Source organism: Camponotus vicinus, unplaced genomic scaffold, assembly GCF_025532165.1.
Source record: "Camponotus vicinus isolate PSW18456_S1 unplaced genomic scaffold, iyCamVici1.0 SCAF_12, whole genome shotgun sequence".
In the NCBI taxonomy this organism is placed as follows: Eukaryota; Metazoa; Arthropoda; class Insecta; order Hymenoptera; family Formicidae; genus Camponotus; species Camponotus vicinus.
Genome location: NW_028141948.1, coordinates 3245310 through 3269570, shown reverse-complemented (window position 1 = coordinate 3269570; position 24261 = coordinate 3245310). Strand labels below are relative to the sequence as shown.

At 33.3% G+C, this 24261-nt stretch overlaps 1 protein-coding gene across 6 annotated transcripts in view; it reads left to right on the top strand.

The window, feature by feature from the left end:
- The window catches only part of Kcc (solute carrier family 12 member kcc), an 81843-nt gene that overhangs the window by 45555 nt on the left and 12027 nt on the right, over positions 1 to 24261 (top strand). For 3 of the 6 annotated variants that reach the window (XM_083085156.1, XM_083085158.1, XM_083085157.1), the window contains one exon: positions 22760 to 22857. In XM_083085156.1, the coding sequence (XP_082941282.1) occupies positions 22760 to 22857 (98 nt within the window). Of the gene's footprint in view, positions 1 to 6884; positions 8495 to 22759; positions 22858 to 24261 lie in introns of those variants that run through there. The other 3 variants (XM_083085160.1, XM_083085155.1, XM_083085161.1) reach the window with 3 other exon arrangements.

The following is a 24261-nucleotide window of genomic DNA, read 5'->3' as shown; positions in this document are numbered from 1 at the left end:
AAATTTGTTGCAAACTTTTTTCATTTTTATCATCAAAGAAATATTAAAAAAATATTTTCGAGAAGTTTTGATGTAACGAATATCCTACACTGAAAAAATAATTCTGGGTAAATCTATGAGATGCATTTAGTAATGCATTTTTTGAAATATTTAGTTTTTATCATCAAGTATGATAATAATAACAAAATATTTAGTAATAGTTATAAACATTTTCCAAAAATAGTTATAAATATTTATAGTATTAAATATAAGCATTTTCCAAAAATAGTTATAAATATTTTACGTTTAATTGAGTTCACTAAATATTAAAAATAATTAAATAATTTCGTCTTAATCACCTATACGTTTAGTTGAAACCACAGCGGTGGGTAACATTTATCAAGTTTGGATTATTATAACCAAGCCTTTTTTTCAGTGTATTAGTGAATAAATAATGATACAGATAAAACTTGTTGAAAAATATCAAAACATTGCATTTTATTATTATATCGGCAACTATCAAGATTTAAAAAAATATTATTACATTTTTTAAACAATTCTTTTTGCGCTCAATAAAGAAATTAAGAATAACAACGCTAATATAATGGATATATTATTTTTCATGTTTTCCTCTATTAAAAAATATCATAAAATAATAAAAATATTCATTTTGAAGAATACTGAAATAACGTTTTTAAAAAATAAAACATCGGATACACATATTATCGAAAATAAAAGATTTCCTATGAAAAATTTTGCAATTTTAAACGCACAAGAATGAAATGAAGAAGGATTTTTATCTCGATAACTTGCCATATAGAGAAAAATGCACTCTTCTCCTATGCTGCTAAGCGTTTAAATAAATGGAGCTTACACAGAAACCCTTTCGAAATAGGGGTTAACTCTTACACTCGACACGCGGTACGCGCGACAAGCAAAGGGGGTGAGATGCAAGAAGGACGAAGAGGTGAAACGAGCAGCGAGTTCACCCGATGCGCGCGCGAGGCGGAAAGTAGGGCAGTGGGTGAGCGCGCGCAACGCGCACCCTCCACGCTTGCGTAACGTAACCCGCTACCCCGGCTTTTACGTCATCGTTCACCCGGGAATGACGTCATTCAGCCCGTCGACAGTCCGGCATCTCCCCCCCGTTGATGCTTCAGCCACCATAAGTCCGCCGGGCTCACCTTTTGCCCGCTTCTAATGACGTACAACGATGTGAGTGAGGCACCTTTCTTTGTTAGAAAGAATCCAAGGGAGGGTTAGTTAAGTCACCCAGAAGGTATAGCTTTCTTATAGATCGCGAGAACTTGTCCGGAATAAGCGCGATAAGAGCATGAGAGGTAAAGAGAAGCTGTAGATCGGAGTTGGAAAATGTACGAAAACATTCTCGTATAAATACGATATTTCTTCTTCTGTTTATTTCTTATTTAAATATTACAGCTATGTTTGACCATCCTAGAAGCACCTTTCTCTGTTTGCTTCGATAACATTAAATTTTAAATATCTCTATAATTGATTCTCAGAAATAAGTTCTGTTTTAGAAAAAATTAGTTAAAATTATAGAAGGAATAATATTTTGTTATCTATTTTTATTTATATTTATTTGTGACACTTTTTAATCGCTTATAAATAAATCTTAGAATGATTGAATTCATAAATGATAAAAATCGCAAATTTTATTAAACGGAAGACAAAAAAAATACAAATAAAAATTTTAAAAATAAATAATTATTTATTTAATTTTCTATACAAACTTTTATTTAATTAAAAAATTTGTCATTCGTGAATAAGCTCTCATTCGTTTTTTTTATATTCTTTATTATCTATTATTTAAATAAAATCATAATTCACGCTTTAACATATGATGGCGTTTTTACATTCGTTTTTTGTGCTTGATAAAAATCGAACAGCCAGTACTACGAGTGCGAGAGCTCTGTTCACATAACACGTCCAAAGTCTTTGTCCTATATTTGCCTCGTTATCCCGAATACTCCTCAGCAAGAATACGCCACGTATGACCATCGTAAAGGCTGGCCAACGAGGTAACGCCTCTTGCGGTGTAGTTATAGCCATCTCTCTTTCTCTCTCTAACAATCGTAATATACGTTTCTCTCTTTTTATCAATTATTTTTCACAAGCAGCTCGAAAATAAAATTCAAGCAACTTCCTCGTTCAATTTTCTGTCTATTTCAATTCTATGTAATAATTCTCTTATTTGAACTTTATTATTGTAAAGGTCACGTATCAAGATTATTTTGTTCTTAGAAGTGACTTTGTGTGACAGAAAGAAAATTTTCTGTGATTGAAATTTGATAATTAATAAATACGCACTTACTAATGCATACATTTCAATTTCTTAATTTATTATCATCTGTGAGAGAATTATATATGATTGCATTTTCAATAAAATTTTGAATCTATTTTTAATACATGGAACAGAATATAATGATACGTATCTTTGTATTTTGTTTATGGTTATTAATACCTTTATAACAAATATTCAACATTTTGTATAACGAGTTTAGAAGCGACAAATAATTAGCCACTTAAAGATAATGACACGGCGAGGTCTAATTCGCGTGGAACATCAATTTAAGTGCAACTTTAAATAGACGTCCATAGTTTACGTGCGAATTAATTCCTGCGCGCATTTCACTTAGCAAAATTACTCGACCAGAGTTGCACACAGATTTCCTTCATCGATCTATCTGCTTCTCTCTTCCTTTCTCTCTTTCGAAATAGTTTCTCAGGAATGCAAATTGAATGCAAAATGACTGAAAATTAACAGGAAGCGAACTTGATAATAAATAAACTATCTTATTTAATATTCGATGAGAATTATAATATAATATGAATATATATTGCACATTACATACATGTATTAGTTTATTCTGTCACGCATCATAATTTATTTACGCATGATGCAAGTTACTGCAAATTAATTTGAATATAACACGGAGAAATTGACATTGATTCTTTATTCGATTAAATTGCAAATATTCGATGTCGAGAATATATGTGATGCGTATAATCAAAATATAATATATCATGATCATTTAATTCTTCGTTTGACGTAAATATAAATATCTCTACGTCGCTACACAATACGCGTTTCGTGTGTATGCGTGTTGTTATTAATTCATATCGTACACGCACATACTCTAATGAAATAACAACGGAATCGATTATAATTACAATATTGCATGTTCGTCGGCGAATTTTAAATCTTCCCTCGACGCGGTCAGATCGTCCGTAATCGAATTAGTTCGTTCCACGTGCTCTGCAAACTCTTGTCGAAAATTACGAAAGTCCGCTGGAACTCAGTCAACGTTTCCCGATATAGGTACACCGCATGTTGTATCGATCGCAGGCGACCATCACTATTCCGCAAAACTGTAGCTATTTGCAATAGAGATTCCCCATATAATTTGGTTTTCATCTCTTTTTTATTATATAATAAAAATATAATATATAACAAAGTATAATATTTATATAATATTTATATAATATAATATCTATATAATATTTATATAATAAATTGAGATATATACTTATTAATATATATATAATAAAATATATAATAAATAATAAAAATATATAATAAAAATAGATTTATCGCGAACTTACCGACAGATTGCCGATTGTAATATTTAAATAAAAGATAGAAGAGATTCAACAAAGTTTTTTTTATATTTATTTCGACTTACGGGAACTTATAGGAGAAAACAATCTTCAAAGACGAATAAAAATATATCAATTCTTAGATTAAATTTTTTTTCTTTCCTTAAAGTAGTTTACATGAAATGCGACAGTACAAATAAAAAATTTAGCGATACAAGTTCAATACGTTTTATACGAGTTATTAAAACGTTCTATTTCTTGTGCACACGAAACCGGAAATAAGAGATACGAAAAGTCGAAACTTTTATTCGAATTGCCCGATGCAATTGATGGCTCGGAGTGAACCTTTATACGACTTGAAGACGATTCATCGTCTTTACGATAATTTCGAAAGATGAGAAGTTTCGAAAAACGGACAAAACTTTGCCATCAGCTTCGTTATCCTGCTCCAGCGTTCCCTTATCCTGGTGGCTGTGCACAAAAGTCAATAATAACGTTTTTACAAGTGCACTACGCGAGATACGTGCTCTTTCTCTCTCTTTTTCCTTCCTTTTCATTTTCCTTTTTAAAAGCACACCATTCATCAACGTGTGCGTACGAGTCGGGCCGGTGTAACACCACCTTAATTAAACCAGCAGACATTCGCAACTGGGTTGCACACCCATGAATTTACTCGCTGTGCAAATTTTAGCGTGAAGCACTCACCGTGCATACGACTAATTCGCCGATTTGGGTCCGTGCATGCGCTGAAAAATTAAATTGCTGTTGCATTATAAATTCAACAATTATCTCACTGCCCTCGAATCTACCCGCGTGCTTTCCCCTAATACAACTCTTTTATGGGCGTCACATTATCATTGCTACGTCATTTTTTGCCTTGCATAAACGCATAAATTGCCCCTGATTTTTTTTATCATCAACAATCTTATCAATTAATTTGAAAAACCTACTGCTTCTCTAATTAATTTAATTAATTTATAAAATTATATTAATTTATAAAATTTATATTCTCTAATTCTTTAATTAATTTATAAAATTAGTTAGTGCATTTAACTTAATATATTTAATCGAATAATATATTTTTGCTAACTAATTTTAAATATTTTAACTTTTTCTCTTTCATAAATTATGACTTTAAGTGTCCTTGTGGCATACAACTTCTCCGCAATGTAAGTTTGTCGTAAGTAGAACGAACACGTGAGAGTCAAACCGCGGTCGAATCGTCCATACAAACGACTTAATTCTCTGCCGTTCTCTACTGCTTTGTAAAAAAGTTACGCCAATTTATCGGCAGTCGATGCAAGTCAAATTTGCTAAAGCTTCTGGGCAGTCTCGATTATTCCTGAATTTTCGCATTTGCTGAAATTCTCGTATCTCACAATTCGCTGATTACGATGAGGGGAGAAAAGAAAAAAGAAGTTATCTTGAAAATTCAAAATTCAACGATGCAGCCGATATAAAACCCGGAAAAAGGATCGATGCTGCAGCGCAGTGAAATCCTAAAGTACTAAATTTTCTTCTATGTTAAGCGATATCACAAAATCATAGTGTAATAAAACTGCACAGTATTACTCGGAAACGCAATTTCGCCAACGCAAATTCAGTTTAGTGAATTTCCATTGTCATCCGTATGCACATGTGTATGTGTTATTACTTTCTATATCTCATTATATGAGGCGACAAAGTGCATTATTTACCCGAGATCAAAATACAGCGAAAATAATTTGTTTTATCGTTCCATACTAGAATATATATGTATATTTAATTAATATTCCTCTCTAGTGGAGAGAGATTTTTTTTAAAGAAATAATTATATATGCATGTATATATACATATACTTAATTAAATTCTGCAGCAGTTATACTGAAAATGTTTGCGCATTAAGAACTTCAAGAAATATCCGAGATCATTTACAATGCGAGAGCGTAATCTCTCTCTCTCTCTCTCTCTCTCTCTCTCTCTCTCTCTCTCTCTCTCTCTATCCTTTCTTTTAGTATACCGTCACGTTCAATGCATATCTGCACTTGCCGTAAATTCACGAACGATGCATTGTATAAACAGAAGGACTGCAAAACGACAGCTGCGAGTTATATCAGCCGGGCTTCTAATTCTTTCCTTTTTGCATCGCGAAGCCCCGCTTAAAGCTGGCGTTTCCATCTAAGGTCGGGCTTTAAGCCTCGGTTGTTGTGTACGTTCCGTAGGTGTGAACGTAAATAGCCGACGTTGCGAGGAAAATAACGGTGGCGTCGAGCCGTTCTTTCTTTCTCATGCACGCCCGAATGATTTACCGAGAAAGAGACGGGCTTTGCGTTCGACGATTGATGTTCGGAGAAATCGCACGAATGAGCGAAGACGAGATTTATCGCGTTACAATCGCAACGCGCGTGTTATAATTTCTCTTCGCACTTTTCATATTCCGTTCTTCATTTTACGTGTCGCGCGAGGCAAATGAATTTGTCACTTGGCGCTTTAGGCAGTTCGCGAATTTGTGCAGAGCGACGCCGAGCGAACGGTGCAAAATAAAATTTAACGGCATTAAATTAAGTTCTTTCTTTTGTTTCTTCTTTTAGTTATGCATTTTCTCTATCCTATGAAGAAAACACGGTATCGTTTTCACTCGACGTTTGCCATTCTTTTCCACCGAGATGTGAAACCGTGACCCGCTTTCGCGTCTCGCGCGCATTCAAATTCGATCCGCCGCGAGTGTCCGGCCAAAAAACTCTGCGCCCCCCGGAAGGGCAGCTTCAGCGTCGAGAAGCGTGTATGGTCCAGTGAGATAACACGGGCAAAAGCGAGAGGATGGCCGATAAAAGCGTCACCTATCTAATGGAAAAGAGAGAAAGAGAAGAAAAGCGGAGTAACGGGAGAGAGAAAGAAAAAGAGAGAGAGAGAGAGAGGGAGCATTTGCGGAGCAGCGAGATGGGATGAAATGAGAATGGGGCCGATGGGGGTGAGGAGGAGAAGGGGAGGCGTGGACCGCGGAAGAGAAAGAGACCGAGAGGGCATCCGCAGAACGGACAGACGGATAGAGGGACAGGAGGAGATCGCATGGGGTAAGCGAGGGGAGCATCCCCGGGGCGCGCAGGCGCCGTGCGAGGATGGAAAAGCGGGTGAGAGCTGCTCACTACGCCCGGGACGCCTCGCGGTCCTCTCCGCGAGAGGAAGCGAGAGGGCGAAGGGAGGACGCGCGCAGGGATGAAACGAGACGGGATGTGCATCGTGGGGTCGCAACCGGGAGCGGGGGCGAGGGAAGAAGGATCGCCGAGAGGAGAGGGCGTGTGAAAGCGTGCGCGCGCGACGGAGGAGGAGAGGAGCCCCTGGAAAAGCCGAGGAGAGAAGGTTTCGCCGCCGCCGTCGACCCCCTCGTAGTAGCGCGCGCGGCAGTCGACGTTTTCCGCGAGGAAAAGCCGCTGTCGTGCGAGAGGAGAGCCAGCATCGGGCAATCGTTGAAGCACGTTGAAGCGATCAGCGTGTAGAGAGGAAGATCGGGAGGAAAAAGGAAGGGAGAGAAGGAGAGAAACGAGGAGAAGAGGGACGAGACTGGAAGCGCGAGAGACGGAGATTTGGAAACTTCGTCCAGGAAGAGACGCGCAAGGGTGGTGACCCGTGACTCCGCAGCGCGTCGGAGCAGTTCGACACATCGCGGGTTCTATCACTGGCTCCGCGCGTTGTTCAGGAGCGACGGTCCGCGCTCTAGTCAGCCGCGAAGTAGCTACGCTCCGCGCTCTAGTCAGACGTGCGCGCTGCGCTCCCCATGCGTCTCGTTGTCTGATTCCTCCGACGCCGTCTGGCTCGCCAGGATCACCCTGCGGCGACGATCAATCACGACAGCGGTCTTTGAGTGTGCGTGGGTGTCTTCGGACGATCTGTTTTCGATCGATCTTCGTAAATCCTTGGACGATTAGTATCGAAATATCGACAAGTGAATTTCGATCGTGATGCGTACGTGTACATATATGTGCGTGTAGCGAGATTTCGTTGGTCGCGATCGGCAAAAGTATTTCCCGTTGGTGGCAACCGCGACCGACCGACCGACCGACCGATCGATCGAACGTACGTACGCCAGCGCGCGTGAATCCAGCCGAACCCAGTGATCTCGTGACCTTGTGACACCGCCTGGGGGGAGGGAGAGATGCACCCACTGAGAAACTGAGAGCACCCGCCTCGCGGTCGTACGCCGATCTCACCCCCGTATCGCGTCGACTCCTCCCAGATCGCGAGAGGGTTGGCGAAGAGGATCGAGGCGGAAAATAAATCCCGCGACGAGCTGTCGTGCGAGAGAAGCGTCCTGAATTTTGCATTTCGATCGACGCGAGCTTTGCAAAAATTGAGATCGATCTTGAATCCTTCTACGACGCTTATCTGGGATTTCCACCCGCGATTGTAGCTCAATACGATCGATCGCGAGCAAGATTTTCACGAAAAATCTGAAGCCTCCGCCAATCACACGATCTTGCGATCTTTGCTAAATAGTCGATCGTTATCACATCGACAAATTTTTCCTCTCGATCTAGAATCTCCGATCTCATCGAAATTCTCAGACGAGATACAGAACGATCATAAATCAAAATTTCAAAAAAAAAAGTTCAACGATTCCATCCCACACATAAATTGAAGTAAAGGCGTGTTTTACTCAGAGTGATCGATTTAGATAAGAAAGGTCGAAGAAAAGAGAAGGATCCGATCGGAAGAATCCTGCGAATCGCGCGGCGATCGAAGAAACGTGCACGGCACTGAGCTTTGGTTGGCAGTTGAAAGAGGGGGGCCTCGTGTTTCTCACCCCCGGTGAAAAATCGAAGTCGAAATCGTGTCGAAACTATCATGAGCGAGGGCACGCCGAAGTCGCAGACCAAGATCGTCGTGCCCGATGGTTCGCCAGCGCGTCCGCAAACTGGTACGCTATCACATTTGCCAACATTTCGCTCAATTCCGCTCCAGTTCCGATCTGCCCAGCTTTTGCAAAGTACCCTCCAAGTACGATCGTTCATTAAAAAATTCGTAAATTCGGTAACCGGGAAAATATCTCTCTCGTGTTGTGTAAATTAAGCGACAACACATGTTGAAAATAAAAATTTATTATATTTATAAAAAAATAAAAATAAGAGAAGCTAGAAAATTACTGTTTGTAACATTGATCATATGGATCTTTAAACTAAAAGTTGCTTAAAAATTAATAAAAATGAAATATGTTTATCAAGGAACAATTATAGAAATTACACGAGGAATTATTAGACATTTTATTTTGAACAAAAATTGATAAACGATCAATTATATTTCTTCCAAAAATCTCCAATCTTCTGCAAGCGTTCGCGAATCAATGGCCGCTACTTTGCACTGGATAGCGCTCGCGCAAAGTGTGGGCGTTGAGAGAATCATAATTGCAAGCTTTCGTGACTTTTTAAAGAGGAACTTTCTCCTTTTGTTGTCCGAGCGGGTAGCGAGAAACGTTTGTCTTATTCTGTCTCGCCGTTAATTGACTCAAGGTCATCCTTTTTTAGTCCGATACTAATTCAATTAAGCACAAGGCCGCGAGGTGAATCGATAGTGCACACGAGAGACAGAGTGGAGGCGCGTATATATGACCACGGAGTATCCCCGTGTGTTTTTAATGCCAATAACTTCCTATGGATCCGATTGTTCGGTATAGTAGTAAAGTGAAGCTGTACGCTTTCATTATCTTCACCTACTGTCAATCCGCGCATGTAGAACTACTCAGATTTACGATTTTATGTAGAATCGGCGCGTACTGTAAAATGATTATTGACACATACTCATAATCTCTTTCTTTCCTTCTTTCTCTCTCTATTTTACAAATAATCTTCACAGATTTATTTCTACATAAAATAAAGATAGTTGCATTAAAATGTCAAATATACCTAATGTATATTAATATACTTGAGAAAAAAAACAAATCTTATACCAACCTTCTGATATAATTATTATTTATTATACATGTCAAAGGAAATCTGCATCATATAAACATTTGTAATTGTTTAAAAAACTTTTTAATTCCTATAAAAATAAAAAATCAAATGGAGTACTTGATCATCTAATTATAAAATTTAATACACAAGAATTTCGAATTTTTAATGAAAAATAAATTCAAAATGAACTCTTTTCTTTGAAATATTCTATGCCTAAGAAAAAATTAATTTTATCAATCAACCATATATACAACAATTCCTGCTTAGTTATGTTGAGCATTCATGAACAAGGAAAATTTGAAACTTGGAACAAGACTAACCTGGTCAGAGTAAATCCTATCTTAGAGACTTATATACTGGTTCATATATATCAGACATTCGAAAAATTCTAGCAAAAACTGATTCTTATTTTATAGGCGAAAATATTGAAATATATAATCTAAATTTTACATTTTTAATTTGAATCGAATATTATCATCTCAAAGTGTAACTTACGTTTATATTTCTGGTACCAGAATAAAAAATATTTTTTATACAAATATTTTTTGTAAAAAATATTTTTTATTATTTTTTATGGAATACAAATTTTTTGTTGTTGCGTGATTAAAATATTCTTATTCCATGTTACACATAGACGACGATTAAAATAATCTTATTCCATGTACATGTACATTAATATTAATACTGCGAGAAATTGACAAGAAAAAGTTTGAAAGCTTTACATTAAAGATTCCTCGGCTTCTTTGACAAAATATGCCCGAGATTTCGTGGATATATGCGACTGTCGCATGATTAAATAGAGCGAAATACGGTTGTAAAAACTGATTTTATCCTCGTTCGCAAAGCGGATGTCGCGAAAACGGCGACCATCAGCAACCTGCACGCGTAACGTATATACGTGTGCATGCAAATGCACTGGGCGAAGCAGCGTCCTTTGATCAGCAAAACGTGAAGCATTGCTTCGAATGCTTGGTAACGGTGACAATCAAAGGTCATAGTTCGCTTCGCGAGCAATGTAAAGGTTTCGATTCGATCCCAATTTAAAATCCGTTTGGACGATTTAAAAAAAAAATGAATTGTTGGCTTGCTACTTTTCGATACGTTGTTGAATTCAGAAGAATAATTTAAGTCCTCATATAAGTCAATCTTTAATAATTCATCTTTGGAGTTCTAGAACTCTGTATATTCTGTACAAAATTAGAATTACTAGTTTGAAGCTAGTGAACGCGAATGATTTTATAGAATCCTTCAGTTATGTCGATTGCATAGTTCGCATTCCATTGGTTTCAAATGTTTGACTGGGAGATCATATTTCTGCGGCAAAGTAGAGAGAGGTTAAATAAAAATGAACAATCACAAATCGCGTGCAACACTGAAGTGCGCATGATGGAGCACAAGACCATCAGAGAAATACATTTGTTTACATTTCGTTGCAGAATATGAGTGTGCTCCAATTTCTATCTTTGATTCTGTCAGCATTGCTACGATGTATTTGGAATCGAATGACATTGGAAACTTTGTTATTGAATGACGACAAATTGTCAGATAAAATAAAAACCTGAAACTTATACATTTTTTATTTCTACTTATACATTTTTATTTCTACGTTTATCTCTTGATAAGATAAAAATCGAGATACGAGATTTTATGTTATAAAATTATAGAAATACAAATTTAAAATTTTATTCAAAATGAAATAAAATAAATCTTCGATCGTGACAACAATGCTTAAATGAAAAATTTAATTTAATATCTTACGATACATATTTCTTTTTTAAACGAAAAAATATTCCGCGAGAAATATTTATCGAAAAATAATTATACAAAATAACATTGAAATAAATCGAAGTTCGACAACAATGATAGTTTATATTTTATATTATAAATAAATATAATTAAAGGCCAAAAAGATATAATTAAAATTAAAATTGTTGACTTAACAATGATAGTTCAAGTATCGAATTTTATTTTTAATTATATCTCTTTTGCCTTTAATTATATTTATATTTATTTATATTTATTTATCAATTTTCTATATCATAAGAAAAAATGTATCATTACGAGTCTTTGATTAATATCCCGAAAAAATGCATTCACTCTATATCATTTTATCTGCGCACGATCAAGCTAATCAAATACTGGATACGGATTGAAGTAAACCATTTTGCAACGCGCCTCCATGATTTACGCGTCCCTCTGACTATTGACACGCCTACATGAACGTAATCATGATTGATCTATCGAGCGCGCAATGAAATTTATGCATCGACTTCCTCCACTTACTATCCGCATGTGTAAACACACGTCGATTTACAGAGGAGATAAGCAAAGCGTTATCATCAACGTTATCGCATTACACATTTAAAGAGTGCTCTACATTCCACCACGAATCAAAGGGAAAAATTATCAGAGCCGTATCAATGAATGCTCATCAATGAACTTTTCTCATCTCGTCCGCGAGCAATAATTTACAACATTTCTTTAAATCGCGCGAAAGACTGATTTCTCTTCTACTCTTGTATTATATAGGTATTTTAGAGAAATAACAAAAATTAAAATGATCAGAAATAATTAAATGGAACCTTCCCATCGAGTGATTAAATTACGATTCTCGACTAAAATTCCTTACTCGAGATGAATTCCGATTCTAAACAAATTTCGCCGAAAACACACTCGAAATTAATCTCGTTGGTTTTCCGCGAAGTTGAAACGACCGGCAGTTTACGGCCAATAATTACGCATGTATGCACATCCTACGTTAACGCATAGTTTCTCGATTGTCGCTCGCCGCAGTATCAGATTTCGGATGCTGCGGCAGCGGCGTCATGCATCGGAGAATTACGTTGGCATAGCGTGGGTGCGCTCAAACGGCTGGTTGCGTTTCCGCGCGAAATTCACGCTTCGCTGATTCGTAATTGCCGATTATTTAAATTTCATCGAACCTCTCCTGCCGTTAGTCGCCATTCTTCGATTGGAACAAATGTCGGACATAATCCGTGCGGTTATTCCCAATAATCTTGCAAGATGTAACTTTAATACTTTTAATTTTAAGAGAATTTACTAGTATACTACGTATATTCTCCTACAAATAAAAGTTCTTAATTTATATTAGTATTGAAGTAGTATTAGTAATATTATTGAAGTAGTATTGAAGATTAATTTACATCAATATTAGTAATATTAGTAATATTGAAGTATTAGTATTGAAGATTATATTATGTATTAGTATTGAAGAGTATATTTTACGTATTAGTATCGAAGATTATATCATTAAAGATTATATTTATATTAGTATTGAAGTAGTATTAGTAGTATTATTGAAGTAGTATTGAAGATTAATTTACATCAATATTGAGAGAAAATTAATTATAAATTATTTATATCAGAAAATTAATTTATATCAGTATTTGAATCATCCAGAACTGTGAATTTTAATCTTTGTTGAATCTTAAATAAGAGAGAAAAAAGTTGAGTATATTATGTATTAGTATTGAAGAGTATATTATGTATTAGTATTGAAGATTATATTGTTGAAGATTATATTTATATTAGTATTGAAGTAGTATTAGTAATATTATTGAAATAGTATTGAAGATTAATTTATATCAGTATTCAGAGAAAATTAATTATAAATTATTTATATCAGTTAATTATAAATTATTTATATCAGAAAATTAATTTATATCAGTATTTGAATCATCCAGAACTGTGAATTTTAATCTTTATTGAATCTAAATAAGAGAGAAAAAAGTTGAGTATATTATGTATTAGTATTGAAGATTATATTGTTGAAGATTATATTTATATTAGTATTGAAGTAGTATTAGTAATATTATTGAAGTATTGAAGATTAATTTATATCAGTATTCAGAGAAAATTAATTATAAATTATTTATATCAGTTAATTATAAATTATTTATAGAGATCAGAAAATTAATTTATATCAGTATTTGAATTATCCAGAACTGTGAATTTTAATCTTTATTGAATCTAAATAAGAGAGAAAAAAGTTGAGTATATTATGTATTAGTATTGAAGATTATATTGTTGAAGATTATATTTATATTAGTATTGAAGTAGTATTAGTAATATTATTGAAGTATTGAAGATTAATTTATATCAGTATTCAGAGAAAATTAATTATAAATTATTTATATCACTTAATAATAAATTATTTATAGAGATCAGAAAATTAATTTATATCAGTATTTGAATTATCCAGAATTGTGAATTTTAATTTTTGTTGAATCTAAATAAGAGAGAAAAAAGTTGACAATTGATAGAAGGGGAAATGCTTTAAATATACTGCTAAAATTCGTTTGTCGTGACAATTTTCCGAGGCGAAGAGACTTAATTGTCGTCGTGATAACTTAACATTAAATATAAATGTCAACTTTAGCAAGCAAGTTAACTAAATTCGTTGTTAGCTTTGCGACTTATGAGCTAGCCAAAGCTAACACGAGATAAACGACGCATATAGTCTAGATGCAAACTCTGCCGATCGTTAACGGTGTTGTTGTTTGCACAGTCGCTTATTACTCATTCAATCGTGTATCAAAATTAAATAACATTTACTGATATACAGAGAAGTTCAATGTTGCTTTTAATGGCTATAGAAATAAACATTTATAGACTAGGCAAAATACAAAAAATATATTCTCTTCTATAAAATGAAATAAAAATAATAGAAAGCCACAAAATTATTTTATTGATGTTATTATTATTATTTTGATGTTACTATGAATATAACTATTGGTAGATAAATAAAATGTTACAATTTATAAATTTTTAAGCGCGATCAACTTGGATATATTTTCTCGCGCAATAATCTATAAATCCATCCTTCTCTTATCGTATAAAGTGCAAAACGTCGTTTAAGACACGTAATGTCGTACGTGCGAACAAAAATACACATGCCATCTGGGGATATAAATCAGTCGATGGCCAATAATCGCCAGCCGCTGCCCACTCGATAAAGTACTGTATGGTGCAGTAATTGCCATAAGGTTGAAATATGAAATTCAATTCGGCGGCCGCCGTCGAAATGTACTCCCCACATCTGTTTAACTTTATTTACGAGCGTCGGGAAATAGAATTTTTTATGAAATTGAAAGGTAGGCACGGGCATCCATGAGAATCGAGTAACGTTTCCCAGACACGAGTAATTGAGACATTTATATAACTTAAATTTATGATATTTTAAAGTTTTATTTCCCTATAAAGCGCAAACACTTTGAATCTAATTGGACGATGTTCAATGATATTCGCATTTTCGGTCTCTTGTGTTTTACATCTTTGACTTTCGGATACGTGGGTGTATATCTTTCTCCTCGATTTATTAGATATAAATTATATATTCATAGCTCTCTAGCCCAATTTATTTAATTGATAATTTCTGCGAAAGGTAATAACTTCATGTTTTATTGAAGCTTGCGAGAGAGGAGAGGAGTTTGCGAAAGGTAGATTGTGCCCTTAGAATATTGAACGGATACAATTATGTCGATCACGAGTTTCGAGAAGCCATCTCTTGAAGAAAAATTACAGAAAACAACGTATCGTTCTTAATTAACGTCGTTAGTTAAGATTGTTCATTAGCCTGATTTTCCCGATTCTCGTTTGGGTCATTCAAGTGTATCCAGTTCGAGCCAAACGGATCTTGCGCACCGATGCATGCATAATTACCTGTCAGTTTAATCGCAGGTAATAGACGGCTATTAAGTCCCCGCTCAAAGGCAGCAGGCTTAACGTTTTCAGATGTGAAGGGAAAGAACATTTTGTGTACAAGAGATTTTATTTATTATATGTCAAGTGAAAATAGAGCAAACGTTCTAAAAATATATCGTATTATCGAGCAATTCGAAAGAATTGCACGAAAAATGTACAATCTCTGTGAAGAAATCTTTTGCGCAAAAGATGCATCCGTGAGAAAAGAGATGATTTTACGATATTTTTGCGATAATGTGATAACATCGATACGGACTATTATCAGAGATATAAGACACGCGATCTCATGTATTATTTTACGGAAAAGAGGGGTGATGCTATATCTCTCGCTGGCGTCGTAAACCGATCTGTCTTCACCAGACACTGTCGTCTCTTCGGTGTATCTGAGCCGTTAATTTTCGCAGCGGCATGCAAAAGGCGAGCCGCAATTTCGATTTACGTCACGATGCATTATCCCGGGCTCCATCACAAAGGGAACAAATTAACCTTTGATGCAGAAAATAATTAAATCGGGAGGAAATAAAGAATTGAAAAAATATCCATACAATAATAAATAATTTGTGATAAATTAATAATGGATGTGTGTATTATTTCTATTAAATAATTGAAGCCTATTTGCAGCGTATATGTAAGTGAAAAAAAATTAAAAGCGAAAAATATTTGATATCTAGGGAATCACGTTATCGGGGATAAATTGCAAACGAATGAAGATTGCAATAGAGAACGCGGTCTTATACAATGCAACCAAAAGGGAACAGCTCTTCGAGAGTGAGAGGATCATCTTGCGTCGGAATTGCATCGGCGTTGTGTCGGACAATTGAAGTCCGGTTCTCGTTAATTCCCGCCACGAGATTGGTCCGAACTTGGCAGCTTTTGACAAATTCCGCGCGTGCAAGCACAAAAGCGGAGTTTCTATTTTCCAGACATGACACTCGTGTCCCGCTCCAGTTCCTTTACGCGGCTTTTCTTACCCAACTCCATATCCCTTCTCACCACAACTAGCTGCTCCACTTTTGCAATTGGTAAGTTTCGTCATTTCCCGCATCTTTATCGCCGTAGTTTAATTAATTTTAATTAACACATTTGCTACAAAATGTATATATTTAATTCAATAATTTATATAAAATTTTTCATTAATCTTCTGTGCACTTTAAAAAAAAAATTATATATTAAATTTAAATTATAGTTTAATCCACTTGTTATAAAAAACTTCTGCACTTAAACATTCGATATTTGTAAGGTTTTTCACTCTTTATATTTCTTAAATTTATATCAAGAAAATCATACTAAAGTTAAAAATGAAAAATTAATTCCAATATTATGTGTGCGAAATGTTTAAAATTTTCAGACAAACAGATTTTTCATTATATATTTTTAAATAAAAGAAATTTGTTGAAAAAAATGATTAACTTATTATTATTTATTGTTAGATTCTAATGATATATATTAAAATTTTATTAAAATTTTAATATTGATGCATGCACGATCGATTTTTTACTGATTCTACTACTTCTTAACTCTCTTCTACAAGAAAAATTTTATTAAAGAGATTTACGAGGTCTATATATTACGATGATAAGTCATCAATCGTGCAACCTGATATTGACAATCGTTGAAAGATTTATGATCTTCCAAGTTTTATGATCATTTGTTCGCACAATGTGCACGTTAGTCCCATTAATAAAATATTACGATTATCATTATGATCTGGTCGCGAAGGAGACTTATGATCGCAATTTCATGAAATTTTACCGGTTCGGAATCGTAAATTCTTGTTCTGTTTGTCCCTAATTATTGGAATTGATTTTGGGAATAATCCATTTAATAACCTTAATTATCTTCGAAGTGACCAGGTTCACGTTCGTGTTACACATGTGTTTAAATAGAGCGTGTCGCATAGATGAGTATATAAATGACATAATTAATCATAATTATCCGCTCATATATATAATGCATGAGCGTATATAAACCTGTAAATTAAACAAGAAATCAGAAAATATTTGACATATTCGATGCAGATTTACGTGAAATACTGATAATATTTATTATTTAATTTTTGTATATATTCTGTATTTTTGAAATGATTTTTTAAAATAAACTTTAATAAAGAGCGGAAAACACGTGAAAAATCAAATCGAATTTTTCACGGTAACTTATTCTTTATTAAGGATCTTTTTCTCCACTAAACGGTGAAAACTCTTACGTGTGTGACATTCTGTAGAAGAGAGAGCCTCAGGAAATATTCCCGAAAGAGAATTCCATTTTTCGTGACAGCACTATCGGCGTCGTTACAATGTTCGCTCGCAGCATCCGTCAAAGAAATGCAGTTCTATCGAGAACACGTGTATTTATTTGCGATATATTTCTTCTTATCGTATTTGCCCACGGAAAAATGACATTTCTCTCTTTTCCTTCTCTCGTTCCATCTCCCTTTTTCTCGCTCGTTCGTTCCACCCTTCCGTCCTTTGATCATCGTATCGGAAAATTTTTTAGCATAGAAATATAACGATCAAACTTCTTTTTTATTAAACGCATAAACTTCTTTTATATAGATTACTGATAGTAATTAAAAATTAATGCACGCGTCAAACACTACTTTGCGTGCGCGCAAAGCTTCCTTTATCCATTAAAATATTCGTTCCGTTTTATTCTTTTGCGTATGAAAAGCTCTTAATTAGATTAAAGAACGGTAGAAGAGCGGAAGTAATGTGATTTGAAGTATCGTATATATAATTGCATATTACGCGAGACGATATTAATCCCTCGCTGTATTTTTTACGAATCGCTATATTTATATTATTGCACATAATAAAACAATATATTTGAATAAAAAACTTTTTAATACAAATTTCATGAAATATTGAAACTCGATTTCGATATATTTGAATAACGATATTAAATCCATAATTTATTGCGATATTAATATCGATATTTAAGTGAAATTAGATGCTCCTAATAATCTTCAATATTCCATTTAATCCTTTCGTACCTCCGGGACATATATGTCCCACCTACGAAAAAAATCATAACTTTTAAACAAATAATCCTATCGACTTTTATCTCGGCTTATTTTAAAGAAGAAGGTTCAAGCTATATGTAAAAAAATCGCGCACTTTGAAATGTAATGTTTACAATAAAATTTAATTATCTAAACTTTGCAAAAAATCAAACTTTTAGAAAATAAAGATTAACCGTATATTAATAAAAAAATCATAGAATTTATGCGCTAATTATAAACTTACAGTTTTATTTAAATATGATTACAATTTTATTATGATAAATATTATAATATTTTTTATGTGTAATCAAAGTAAGACGACGCATGCGATAGGCATTAAGTTTCGCGGCAGATGCGCGGCTTTCAAAAAAAAGTGTATAACAATGCTACGAATCGAACGCGTGTGTGTATATTCAGGAAAAAACATAATATATATTTAAAAAAATAAAATCTAAGCTCATATTTTAAATATATTGATATTTAAGCTTTTCATAGTCGCCATCTTGAATCTGCCATTTTGAATTTAAATTTTGATGATAAATTTGGAATCAGCACCCCCAAAAACCTAGAAAATTGTCTTCATACGAAACACATCTCTTTTGGGAAAGCTGGAGGTACGAAAGGGTTAAATAATAAAAATAAACAGTTTCTATTTAGAGAAGTATTGAAAATGAATATCAAACAAATGAAAAAATTATTCAAGATACCTGAAAAAAAATATTAGAGATTAATATTGAGGCAGATGACTATTTTTATTTTTGTTTTTATTTATTTTATACTCGTCCCGGCTTTAATAAAGAAACGAAACACGAAAACGATTTCCCGGATTCCACGCGCGTCTCCTTTTCGGTCACGCCGCTCTCGCAGGATTCCGATCGAGATCCTGTCACCGTTGACGCAATCGTCCTGGAATTTGTTACTTGCGTAGAATTCGCGAACGAAATATATATGTGGTTTCTGCGACAGAGCGTAATAAAGTTCGCGTGGACATAGGAAAAGAAAACGGGAAGTCCGCGGTTCTCGAAATATCAAGATAAGGGGAATCAACGCGGGCGGTAGATGACAGTCAAGAAATATTCAATAATAATTGTGACACATTTTTTCCCCTCGGATGCGTCCTATCCTACATTATCTGCATGCTTCTCTTTGTTATGCGTCTACTATATCTACTTTTCTCTACACGAGAAAGCCTTGGCATTGCATCACACACGTCGAGAAACCATCGACCTACTTCGCGTCGCTCTCGTACTTCTACCGTTTTTCCGTTACGTTACATCGCTGATAAAACTAGCGGAAATTGCGCGCGATAACTCAGATCGTAAATGGAACAATGCTTTTCTAATAATTTATTCGTTGATAAAGTCATTAATAATATCATTACAAGATGACGCGTTTGATAGATCTTAATAATACATATTCATTGTCTTTTTACTTATTTCTCTATTAATATTTATTTTTCTAATAATATTTACTATATTAATTTAAATTAATTTTTATATATTTAAATTAATATATTAAATTATATATAATATTATATGTATATATATATATATATATATATATATATATATATATATAATATATTAAATTATATATAAAATTAATTTATATATTTATATTAATTTAAATTATAATAATATTTACTTTATTTATATTTATATTAATTTTTTGTGGCATATCACATAATAAAATAATAATTAAAAAATTTGATGCAGTTGTATTCAATTCTATCAATAAAAAATCGTCGCAGATGCCCTGTTTTTCGAAGATTTCAATTATCCGCTCGCTCATCTTTATAGAATAAGAAGATATATCTTCGATATACAGATAACTGATAAGATTATAATCACGTTAAGGAATAACTCAATTTTCCAGCCGTTAAACTCACCTGTGCTATAAATATTTCTAGATATATATATTTTCGATGTCACATATGGTATAATTATAAAAAATATCGGACATTCTACAAAAAGTATCGTTTAATTCGCGAATTACGATCCGTATATCGAGAAAACTGTCGACTATAAATACGTCGACTAAGAGTTATTGTCTTGTTTACATTGATCGCGTAATATCTATCGCGTAATGCATTTTACTCGTAGCGTTATTCGCGCCGGCCACGGAAATAGATTACGAGCGAAATTCGCGGCTCTGATATGTCACGCTGAAGCTTTTCAAGTAGACAAGGGTAAGAAGAGCCTTTTCTCACGACTGTCAAGCACGCCCGCCCCTTCGTCGATGACGTAAGAACGCGTAATCCGCTATCCTCTTAGTCTTCCTTTGCCTGTTCTTTTTCTTCATCATCATTCTTCCCGCATTAACGGATGAAAAATTGCTTAAATATTACACGATAAATTGTATGAAAATTCATAACTTTCGAAAATAATATTTATAATATTTGTAATATTATTGAAGAGAAAAAATATTTTTTATGTTTCTTTCTTTTTTTCGTGTAATATATATTTTATACATTAATTTTTATATACACTTTTTCAAATATTATACATGTATATTTGATATTAAATATTTTGATAATTGTATCTAAAAATTCTAAAAAAATATTTGTCCCTCTTGTTCGAATTTATATTTGAATGATATGAATTTGTCAAAATATATTTGCAAATTTCCTTTTTTTATTGATTCATAACTTGAATATTTATCTATATTTTTTTAAAAAAAAGCATTAATTTTGAGAAACAAATAATTACAAAACTTAGGATAAATTCTATATTTGAGCAGTTTGGTCAAACGAATTGAATAAAAAAATATTTTTCTATTAGAAAATGAACATCATAGAATACCAAAAAAGAGTCGAGATTCGCTGAGAGAGACAAATGGGCCGAGAGACTAGAGCTCTCCTCACGAGACGGGTTCTGAATTGGCGTTGATAAAAATTCTGTCAGGTCGATTAACGATCGTACGTGCCAGTTGGACTAGTGCCATTTGTATCGTGGGATACTATATTGGAAGTTAGACCTTTAAGGGCGTAATATCGTTAAATTCTCGCCTGTATTTCAATATTTCTTTCGCGTATAAAATACGAGGAAAAGGACCGAATGTAGAGTAATAGATAAGTCATAACGTAAACATCGATAACGTAAGAAATCATATACGAAATATGTAAAATAAAATAGATAAATAATGACATAAGCAACGATAACGTAAAAAATCATATACGAAATATATCAAATAAAATAGATAAGTGTAAGTAACGATAACGATAAGAAATCAAATATGAGACATGTAAAATACAGTGTTTAAAAAAAAAACATTGATAATTCTGAATCTAAGATTAGAAAACGTAAATGTGAACGTTTTGTTAATGCCAGATTATGCGTGTATTCACGATTCGCAATTCATAGTAATTCGTTGTTTGCTGTTATAGAGTCTCTACTGGCGATTCGTAGTTAATCATTCGCGATTTGTAATTCATCGTCGTAAATTTATCCTGATATTTCAGCAAACATTTGGGCGCTTCTGTTTAATTTCGATAAATCACGACAATCTCTTTATTTTACTCTCTTATTTTCCTATCCAGACATGAGCCAGATATACAATCACAAATTTTCACGCATAATGTAATATTACATATAAATCAATGGATTTATTTGTGACGATTCGTATCTTTTGATTTTGAGTTGAGAAGCAGTCTCACTGCTGAATCAGGGCAAATAATCACGAATGCAAATTTAACGAGTTTTTCTCTTCACATTATTTACAAACTGTTCATGAATTACGAATACATACATAGTTTGACGCTAGCGTGTACATTTTTTTATTTGTGACAATTTATATTATTGATTTTTGTTGTAGATAATTATAAATATTATTATGTATACATTACATTTAATTTTACATATATTTTAGAATTATATTTAATTAAGTAATATTATATTATATTATATTAATGTAATATTATGTTATATGATATTATATTTAATCTGTACTATATATTGTTGGAACAGGAAGAAGATTAATGTTTCCCCTCGCCAAGTTTATTTATGGAAATTAAAATTATATCATTCCATCAATCCATAACGCTTTGACAACTAATTTTTAATCTTGCAAAAATAATCGGAGTCATATATAAGCCATCCAGCAGATAATTATAAATATTACAGCTTTCTACAAATATTCTGAACACTTTAAGTATTTTATGTACGGCTTTTTAATTGAACTGAAAATATATCTATCAATACACACGTTTGCATCTAAATTAATCGCAAAACATAACAAACAACATTGCGTGAAATGGAATAAAGAAAATAAATTAATTACTAACAATAAATAGGTAATTCGAATTTCATTCTCTTTAAAAGCCTTTTAAAGAAAAGTGCCAATTTTCTTGAGAACATTCTCGATATTAATTTTAATGAAAATTTTAAAATTTTTCTCGGTGGCTGGTATAATTTCTCCCGAAGTCTTAAAACAAGCATTTCGCATTCAAATAAAAGCAAATAATTAATTATATTTTTTGGCAAATAATTAATTACATTTTTTTTCTTGCTTTCAGGCGATGGAGGCGGTGCAGGCGGAGATGGCGATCCTATTGTCGGCAGCACTAATTCCGAGAAGAAATCAGGATATGAGACCAACCTGTATCTCTATAGTGTAAGTACAAGAAAAGTCTAATGAAATTAATCTCTCTTGACGAGTTTATTTTTAATAAATTTTTAAATATATACGTACGTTTTAATTTAAAAATTAAGATTGGGAAGGAGAAAACTTTCGCATTTTGCTTTAAAAGAAATATTATATATATATATATATATATATATATATATATATATATATATATATATATTTTAATTTATTAACTTTCAATGTATGTATCATTTCATTAGACGTTAATCATTTTCTTAATCTTACTATCTTTCCAAGAGATTATCTACTTCGAATGTGTATAACATTCATTTCTATGTAATAATTAATTAACAGAATATATTAAACTGTGAAAATTAGCGAATAATCTGTATAAACGAAATTAGAATTAGAGCTTATACACGTAAAAGTTAACAAAATTAGATTCTGTCTTCCCCCCCCCCCTCTCTCTCTCTTTTATCATAAAATTATATCTATCACATAAAATTGTTTTTATATGAAAACATTAGAGCTATATATATATATATATATATATATATATATATATAAAATTTTAAAAACAATAAAAATGTTCCCTTCAATAATACTTAGTACGTACTATAAAATTCTGAGGAACAAACAAGAAGGAATTTTGTGACATAACCGAGCGTAGACTAAAAATTCTTTTCTGGATTATTTTTCCTTCAGAACGACAGTTAAGCCGCATATTTTGATTCTCTCGTTTTCTTCTTGTTCTCTTGTCCTCGTTCTTACTCCTCGATATATTTTAACGAAGAACTCTGCTATTTTTCTAACTGTAAGAGAGCAACCGGAGCTTTTATCGGCCCAGTTTTCTTATCTGTGCTCGGTTCCGTTCAGAATTGCGAACTATTATCGAGCATCGAATCTTATGAAACGAATATTATATCTCGTCGAATCCGCTAATTCGCTTTACGGCGATTTCAACCCGGCACTCTGGTTTTATCGAAATTAACTCATTTGGCTTTATCGAAATTAAACTTAAGAGAATGAACAAATAACGATATTTTTATCACGCATTAAAATTTTTTTTTAAAAGTAATTTCCGACAAAGAAAATTTAATCAATAATTATAATAATACCAATCTTGCAAGAGAAAGAGAGAGAAATAAGCTGGCTCTTTCTATTTGGAGAAGATAGACCCCTATTCTTGAATAATATTTTGTTTACTCTACGAACTTAAGAGATTAGGATATCAAAGATAATTTGTTGTAATTTTCTGAAGAAAATCGCCATAGATCATTGGATCTTCTCGACATTCTTTACGATAATAACATAATAATTACACATTTGACGTACATGAATCTGTATTCCTTGTATGTAAGAACAGACTGTTTCGAGAAGTAGTCATCACGAAATTACATCAACAACAACGTAATATCCTCGTAACGAGGT